We start from the raw sequence: 8,840 nt of genomic DNA on the forward strand, positions 1-8,840 counted from the left end.
TATTCTTTAGTGCAATCACTTTAACCTATAACCAGGTCACTTTCTGTTCCGTGAGAGTGTCAGAGGCGTTTGCTCTCCAGATCGTTAATCTGGCCTAGTTGTCAAAGTTTCAAAGCTTTTATTAAAATCACTCTTGTTTTTTGTCTTTATACACATTATTACAATTCAATGGTTCTACAGTTTCCTAATACATCAATAATGCTCAATCAATCCTTAATGCACTATACTATACAATCAATCCTTAATGCACTATACTATACAATCAATCCTTAATGCGCTATACTATGCCAAATAATATTGCAAATATAATTCGCTTAAAACACTTCTAAAACTCTTAAACAAAACAAACACCCACATATTTACTTTGAAGCTCTATTCCCTTGGTCCTTCCACTGGTCTCTATAAAGAGTAGTAATATTTTGACCTCCGCTGTTAATACGACTATAATCTTCTTATTTAGTCCGAATTTCCTCTGGTTTTTACTGCCTACTGTTTAGATATTGATTTCCTTTTGTCGACTGTTGGCTACTACTACGAGGCTTTACTTATTTCTGGGCTTTTTTCAATCTTGCCAAACTGCAATTGTCTCTGGCATTCCAAAGATGGAACGTTGTTGCTCCCAAGAGTTCTCTACAATTGTCTCTGGCATTCCAAAGATGGAACGTTGTTGCTCCCAAGAGTTCTCTACAATTGTCTCTGGCATTCCAAAGATGGAACGTTGTTGCTCCCAAGAGTTCTCTACAATTGTCTCTGGCATTCCAAAGATGGAACGTTGTTGCTCCCAAGAGTTCTCTACGCCTCGTAGAGCGTTGCTCTCTGACACAACCTTGTTCTCTTACTCTTTTTAAGTGGTGTGATCTTCCAGTGTACAACACAATTCTTTAAGATATTCCAGTCAATAGTTCTTGCTCGTGCCTTGATGTCAAAGTAGTCAATACAAACAAGAGTATAGTAAAAGTAATTTACCTGGTCTGATGATTCTCTATGATGTCCAAATCATATGGGTTGAGGATCATGCCTTGGCACTGATCTCTCCTCCTTTTATACCTCTTTTAGACACTCAGTTTGGGGGAAGATGTTCGGGAGTAGAATCTATCTTAACAGCCATTACATTATGTCCTTGCCACTTTTCTTTGCAGTGTTGCTCAAGATTAAGTAGAACTTAGTCCAATGTTAGTTCCTTCAGCACCGATACGTTTTCTTCCGTTGGAGCGTTGGTTTGGTAGGTCTGTTTCCTACCACTCCTCCTCAGTCTTCCTGTAGGTTGGTTCTTGTTTAATGTCCAGTACTTGTAGTTCCTGTGCATTTGGCTCCCTCTGCTGGTCACTTGCTGTTGTGGCAGTTTCTTCCCACATACCCCAGTCAATAGTTGGTCTCAGAGCCCATGGATGTGGCTCTGGATCTGGACCGGCTACTGGCGGAGGGGTCTGATCTCTTTTGGCTTTTTGCTACACACCTCAAGAGTAAAAATGAACAGTTTAGGGTTCCATAGCCGCAGGCAGAACAGTTTAAACTGGAACAGCAGCACTGCCAGGTGGACTGGAGACAGCAAGGAGTCATCATGACAGGTAGGCCTGACGCATGGTCCAAGGGCTCTGTCCTCCAAGAGAGAGAACGAGAGAATTGGAGAGAGCATACTTAAATTCACACAGGACACCGGATAGGACAGGAAAAGTACTCCAGATATAACATACTGACCCCACCCGCTTTGCCAAAGCTCTACACAATATTCTGCTGCTGATGCCAGATGCCATAGCAGTCTCTTTCTGATGTAAAGCAGAGGGTCACTGAGCATGCGGGGCATGTGATGGGGGACTTCATCTTGCAAACAACACAGCAACGCCTCCATGCTGAGCCCCTTTGACCCTTAGGCACATCCATGTCTGCAGAAATATATTTGGGTAGATGAACACTTGTGGCAGGAGCAGAAGGGACAGAAGGGACAGAAGGGGCAGAAGGGACAGAGGTAGAGTAGGTAGAACGTGGTGCAGTGTTGCTGTAGCCAGGAGGGACAGAGGTAGAGTAGGTAGAACGTGGTGCAGTGTTGCTGTAGCCAGGAGGGACAGAGGTAGAGTAGGTAGAACGTGGTGCAGTGGTGCTGTAGCCAGCAAGCTCCTTGATGAGCTGCTCTCTGAAGGCTTTCTGTGGGAGGAAGGGCTTTCCACAGCTCTTAGCCATTTCCTTGTGTAGGATGAATGCATTCACCACGGCGATATCGATGAAATGATAGAAGAAGGTCTTGTACCATTTCATCGTCTTATGGAGAACATTGTAGTAGCCTGTCAGCGCGCCTGATAGGTCCACACCTACCGTGCTCTTGTTGAAGTCCTTTACCGCAGCTGGAACAGGGACATTTTTGGTGGCCCATGCCCCGGTAGCGTCCTTCACACGTCTGACAACATAATCCCCACTGAAGGACTTGTGGATATTGGAGCACATCACCACCTCTCTGGCGTCCATCCACTTCACAAACAGCAGGCCATCTTCTCGGATCCATCGCATGGTCCCCCGCTCAGCCCGCTTGGGCATGTCGTCCACCTTAGTCTTCGGGAAGCCCACCCTGGTGGTACGAATGGTGCCACAAGCCCACACTCCCCGCTTCCTCAGGTCTGCAAACAGGGCAGGGCTTGTGTAGAAGTTGTCCACAAACAGTTTGTAGCCCTTCCCCAGCAGTTGAAAATCCAACAACGCCATTACAGAGGCATAGCTGAGTTCCTTACCGGAAGCAAAACGGTTCTTCTCCTCGTAGACCAAGAAATTGCACGTGTAGGCACACGCAGAATCAGCCAACACAAACAGCTTCAGACCACACTTGGTTGGTTTGTTTCTCATGTACTGTTGGAGGCCAATGCTGTCCTTTGAGGCCACCATCCTCTCATTGATTGACACGTTCTGGGCTGGCTGAAAGTACGTCTTGCAGGCTTCGACAATGCTGTGGTAGAGAGGTTTGATTTTGCACAGTGTATCAAACCTCGCTGTGCCTCTCTTCTTCTCATTCTCTTCATCGACCTTTGGGTCACTGATGTGAAGCGCCTGGGAGAGAACCAGAAACCGTTTGCAGGACATAACAGACGAGGGGAAAGGCAGTTGGTAGAGAGATGACGTTTTCCAGTAGTCCTTCAGGCTTTTCAGCCTCACAAGCCCCATGTAGATGACCAGAGAAAGGTAGCAGAAAAAGTCTGCCGTGGATATGGGCTTCCATGCTGCCGTTTTGCCTGCTTGCTTCTTCTTCCCATTCTTATTCGTGTTGGACACGAGCGACTCTACAACGGATTGGGTGAAGAACAGCTGAAAAAGCTGAAGGGGGCTGTACGTAGCAGTCATGTTTAGCTGAGGTCCTGGCTTCCTTTTCGGCCTAAAGGTCGGTTTGGGTGGCTCCACATCGTCTTCTAGGACGGTGTGCCAACGCCAGTCTGTCCCTCTGTTAGCGGGTGGCACACTTCTTCCCCTCTTCCTCTTCTTTGTCTGTCCTCTAGACGGCCCGGGAGGTGTGGAGCCAGAGACAGCAGGGGTAGAGCTGGATGAACCAGCTTCAGAGGGGGATGGACAAATTGGCACTGGGGGCTCCCAGTCGGGGTCAGTGCCACTGTGAAAGAAAATGTTCAGTTAGAATAGTTTCACATATGAGCCCTGCATCAACAGTTATAATAAACACACACATATATATATATATGAGAACAGGGAACATAAAGTGCTGTTCCATTTCACTTCGTTGTGGGCCTGCCTCAAATAGGCTATTTCTTGTGGGGGTGGGGTGGAGCAGCAGCTGGTAGACCCTCTAATGTAGACTGATTGGAGGAAGCATGCTGGCTGTGTTTGCCTACATTCTACAACATACAATTAATTAATTAATATATATATATTTATACATATATACACACACAGGCTATGGGTCGTTCTCATACATACAAACAGACCCCCACTCACAATGACTAGCCAACACCGCCAGCATTCAAAAGCACCGCCAGCATTCAAAAGTGACCAAAACATCAGCCAGGAAGCATAGGAACTGAGAAGTGGTCTGTGGTCCCCACCTGCAGAACCGCTCCTTTATTGGGGGTGTCTTGCTAAATGCCTATAATTTCCACCTGTTGTCAACTGCATTAGCATGAGAAACAAAAACATTTTTTACTTACTGATCGAAAAGTGGATCTTCTTCTTCCAAAAACATTTCATCCGCGCTGGAATCCAAACTCAGATCACTCACAGAGTCCTCATCCATTCCTTCTGTGTCACTCTCAATTTCTGCAATAATATCATCAACATGTTTATACTTGGACCTTTGATTTAGCTTTTCCACTCTTAGCAGTCCATGTTTAACTATTTCAGATTTCAGAGAAGTTTGTAGAAGAGAACGAACAGCTGTGAAACGTAAACTACAATGAGTCCGGTTTCCTTTCACCAGAGAATGAACTCTGTTGTGCACAGCTCTACCATGATGGCTGTTTGTCCTACAAAGAGAATGGAACTCTGTTGTGCACAGCTCTACCATGATGGCTGTTTGTCCTACAAAGAGAATGGAACTCTGTTGTGCACAGCTCTACCATGATGGCTGTTTGTCCTACAAAGAGAATGGAACTCTGTTGTGCACAGCTCTACCATGATGGCTGTTTGTCCTACAAAGAGAATGGAACTCTGTTGTGCACAGCTCTACCATGATAGCTGTTTGTCCTCATTGGCTACCCAGCTAGGTTTCAAAACGATAGGTGGTCATTGGACACCACCAGGTGTTGTATAGCCAATACATAATGTAGAATGATGAAACGAGTGTCCGAGGATTGAAACCGAACTCGACCGTGTTAAACAACGTGTAGCCAATCAGATTTCATAAAATCGTTTTTGCTGCAAGTTGAAAGAGTCGGGAATTCGTGCAGAATGCCGTTTCCAACATGGACCATGTTGGGATGTACACGACCCTTCTAAAGTTCAGGGTCACTTAGAAATGTCCTTTTGTCAATTAAAATAACATCAAATTGATCATAAATACAGTGTAGACATTGTTAATGTTGTAAATGACTATTTTAGCTGGAAACTGCTGATTATTTGTGGATTATCTACATAGAGGCCCATTATTATCTACAGAGCCCCATTATTATCTACAGAGGCCCATTATTATCTACAGAGGCCCATTATTATCTACAGAGCCCCATTATTATCTACAGAGCCCCATTATTATCTACAGAGGCCCATTATTATCTACAGAGGCCCATTATTATCTACAGAGGCCCATTATTATCTACAGAGGCCCATTATTATCTACAGAGGCCCATTATTATCTACAGAGGCCCATTATTATCTACAGAGGCCCATTATTATCTACAGAGGCCCATTATTATCTACAGAGGCCCATTATTATCTACAGAGGCCCATTATTATCTACAGAGGCCCATTATTATCTACAGAGGCCCATTATTATCTACAGAGGCCCATTATTATCTACAGAGGCCCATTATTATCTACAGAGGCCCATTATTATCTACAGAGCCCCATTATTATCTACAGAGCCCCATTATTATCTACAGAGCCCCATTATTATCTACATAGAGGCCCATTATTATCTACAGAGGCCCATTATTATCTACAGAGGCCCATTATTATCTACAGAGGCCCATTATTATCTACAGAGGCCCATTATTATCTACAGAGGCCCATTATTATCTACAGAGAGCCCATTATTATCTTATTATCTACAGAGGCCCATTATTATCTACAGAGCCCCATTATTATCTACAGAGGCCCATTATTATCTACAGAGGCCCATTATTATCTACAGAGGCCCATTATTATCTACAGAGGCCCATTATTATCTACAGAGGCCCATTATTATCTACAGAGGCCCATTATTATCTACAGAGGCCCATTATTATCTACAGAGGCCCATTATTATCTACAGAGGCCCATTATTATCTACAGAGGCCCATTATTATCTACAGAGGCCCATTATTATCTACAGAGGCCCATTATTATCTACAGAGGCCGAGTTCCTCTGTCCAGTGTCTGTGTTCTTTTGCCCATTTTAATATTTTATTTTTATTGGCCAGTCTGAGATATGGCTTTTCTACTTTTATCTACGCAACTCTGCCTTAGAAGGCCCAGCATCCCGGAGTCTACGCCTCTTCACTGTTGATGTTGAGGCCCAACTCTGCCTGGACAGATCTACAGGAACTATTGAGGCCCATTATTATCTACAGAGGAACCAGCTATCCCAGCATCCCAGAGGCCCATAGAGTCATCCTTATTCACTGTTGATGTTGAGACTGGACAGAGGAACTCTGCCTAGAAGGCCAGCATCCCGGAGTCGCCTCTTCACTGTTGATGTTGAGACTGAAAAGAGGAACTCTGCCTAGAAGGCCAGCATCCCGGAGTCGCCTTTTCACTGTTGACGATGAGGCTGGTGTTTTGTGGGTACTATTTAATGAAGCTGACAGTTGTGAGGCGTCTTTCTCAAACTAGACACTTATGTACTTGTACTCTTGCTCAGTTGTGCACCGGGGCCTCCCACTGGTTGCTGATAATGGGTTGCTGCCTATTTAGATATTCCATTAAAAAAAACTGGAGTTTCCAGCTACAATAGTCATTTACAACATTAACAATGTCTACACTGTATTGCTGATTAATTTGATGTTATTTTAATGGACAACAAATGTGCTTTTCTTTCACAAACAAGGACATTTCTAAGTGACCCCAAACTTTTCAACAGTACTGTATATATAGAAATACACGTTTAAAATGTGTACCAATCGATTGGTCAAAAGAACAGGTGACTGAGTCAAACAAGATTTTTATTAGTCGGGGACAGTCCCACTGGTAAAAGATACTAGTCCATCTTCATATCAACTAACAGAACTCTGCTGGTTGTCCTGGTAACAGATACCAGTCCATCTTCATATCAACTAACAGAACTCTGCTGGTTGTCCTGGTAACAGATACCAGTCCATCTTCATATCAACTAACAGAACTCTGCTGGTTGTCCTGGTAACAGATACCAGTCCATCTTCATATCAACTAACAGAACTCTGCTGGTTGTCCTGGTAACAGATACCAGATCTATTGTATTTGTTCAAACTAAACAACAGCACTTACTTTTATGTGTCAAATCTGATCCGTTCTCCTCTCCTCCTCCTCTCACAGTTCCACTCAGCCCCGTTGCTTTCCTGCAGTCCACCAGCAGCAGAGACAACCTTTTCATCCCGGGAGAGGCACAACACTGGGACTCCGGGAGGCCGGTAACAGATACCAGTCCATCTTCAGCGTTGTCCTGGTAACCATAAAGAGGGGACACAGACACATATCATTATGGATGCTGATGTCACTGTTGTAACAGATACCAGATGTATTGTATTTGTTCAAACTAAAGTGCTTTATGTGTCAGAAACCCAGCCCAGACCCAGATAGAGCAAGCTGTATGCTAGAGCCAGACCAGACCAGAGCTGTATGCTAGACCAGACCAAGCTGTATGCTAGACCAGACCAGACCAAGCTGTATGCTAGACCAGACCAAGCTGTATGCTAGACCAGACCAAGCTGTGCTCCTCTCTCCTCCTCTCAGTCCACCAGCAGCAGAGACAACCTTTTCATGCTAGACCAGACCAAGCTGTATGCCAGACCAGACCAAGCTGTATGCTAGTCCAGACCAAGCTGTATGCTAGACCAGACCAAAGCTGTATGCTAGACCAGACCAAAGCTGTATGCTAGACCAGACCAAAGCTGTATGCTAGACCAGACCAAAGCTGTATGCTAGACCAGACCAAGCTGTATGCTAGACCAGACCAAGCTGTATGCTAGACCAGACCAAGCTGTATGCTAGACCAGACCAAAGCTGTATGCTAGACCAGACCAAAGCTGTATGCTAGACCAGACCAAAGCTGTATGCTAGACCAGACCAAAGCTGTATGCTAGACCAGACCAAGCTGTACCATCTGGTGTTCTGATGTGGAGAGACTCTTCTCTGTCTCTTCAGCTTCATGAGGTTGTTGAGGCTCCCCAGAGGATCCACGATAGTCATGTCTCTCTCCTGTGTGAATGAGAACATCAAATGCTTAGCAGGACAGGAAAATGGTCCAATTCACACACTAATCAAGAGAACATCCCTGGTAAATCATTACTGCCTCCGATCTGTCGGACTCAAACAAACACACGTTTCAATTGTAGATTGTCAGAGGGTTGGTGTGTTTCCCTGGCTATCCGTAAATAAAAATAAAAACAAGAAAATGGCACCATCTGGTCTGCTTAATAAGGAATTTGAAATGATTTATATTTTAAGTACATTTTAAACTTTTACTCAAGTAGTATTTTACTGGGTGATTCACTTTTACTTGAGTAATTTTCTATTGAGGTATCTTTACTTTTACTCAAGTATGACAATTGCGTACTTTTCCCCCCACCACTGTGATGCAAATGTTAAAGGGCCGTTCCACAAAATGGATGCCTTTTGCGTCCCTTCGACATTTTAACTATACATTATACACTGTATATTATATTTTAAAAGCCTGTTATAATAGATTAAGTGCATGTTAATATAGACCACATGGAAAATTCAATAAATCAAATTTTGAAGTTCCAAAAATATATGTACCAATGGCAGATTGCCCCTTAAACAATTCCTACAGTACTGAACAACATACTAAAGTGTAGAACTTCAGTATAATGCCTTTTTTTAAATACATTATTTCAACAACTGCATAGTGCCCCTGTTTATAAAACAGTACTCACTGGTGGTAATCGGATGTTCGGTCTCGTCTTCTTTTATTGAGAAATCCTCCTCTTTTACTTCAAAATGTTCTTCCTCCTTTTTGATTCTGAAAGCTCCTACCCCTTTTTCCACTTTGACAACCTCGTTCC

At 43.9% G+C, this 8,840-nt stretch overlaps 1 protein-coding gene across 2 annotated transcripts; it reads right to left on the minus strand.

Annotated features, from left to right (window-relative positions):
• LOC124021868 (piggyBac transposable element-derived protein 4-like) lies at nucleotides 1-7,217 on the minus strand. Of its 2 annotated transcripts, XM_046337006.1 has the most exons (4): nucleotides 7,084-7,217; nucleotides 4,137-4,245; nucleotides 2,311-3,586; nucleotides 1-1,595 (listed from the first exon to the last, which is right to left on the minus strand). In XM_046337006.1, exons 1-4 carry the CDS (start codon nucleotides 7,187-7,189, stop codon nucleotides 1,560-1,562), a joined length of 1,527 nt encoding a protein of 508 aa, XP_046192962.1. In that variant the 5' UTR covers nucleotides 7,190-7,217; the 3' UTR covers nucleotides 1-1,559. The 2 variants fall into 2 exon arrangements, with proteins under 2 accessions (XP_046192962.1, XP_046192961.1); XM_046337005.1 differs by having other exon boundaries at nucleotides 1-3,586.
• Between the last annotated feature and the right edge of the window lie 1,623 nt (nucleotides 7,218-8,840).

The sequence above is a fragment of the Oncorhynchus gorbuscha genome, unplaced genomic scaffold (assembly GCF_021184085.1).
Source record: "Oncorhynchus gorbuscha isolate QuinsamMale2020 ecotype Even-year unplaced genomic scaffold, OgorEven_v1.0 Un_scaffold_1238, whole genome shotgun sequence".
Classification (NCBI taxonomy): domain Eukaryota; kingdom Metazoa; phylum Chordata; class Actinopteri; order Salmoniformes; family Salmonidae; genus Oncorhynchus; species Oncorhynchus gorbuscha.

Coding starts and splice junctions, on each gene's coding strand:
- LOC124021868 (XM_046337005.1), bottom strand. CDS start 7,189: ATGAAAAGGTTGTCTCTGCTGCTGGTGGACTGCAGGAAAGCAACGGGG. Junction 4,246..7,083: donor ATCAGATTTGACACATAAAA/GTAAGTGCTGTT, acceptor ATATTATTGCAG/AAATTGAGAGTGACACAGAA. Junction 3,587..4,136: donor GAAGATCCACTTTTCGATCA/GTAAGTAAAAAA, acceptor TTTCTTTCACAG/TGGCACTGACCCCGACTGGG.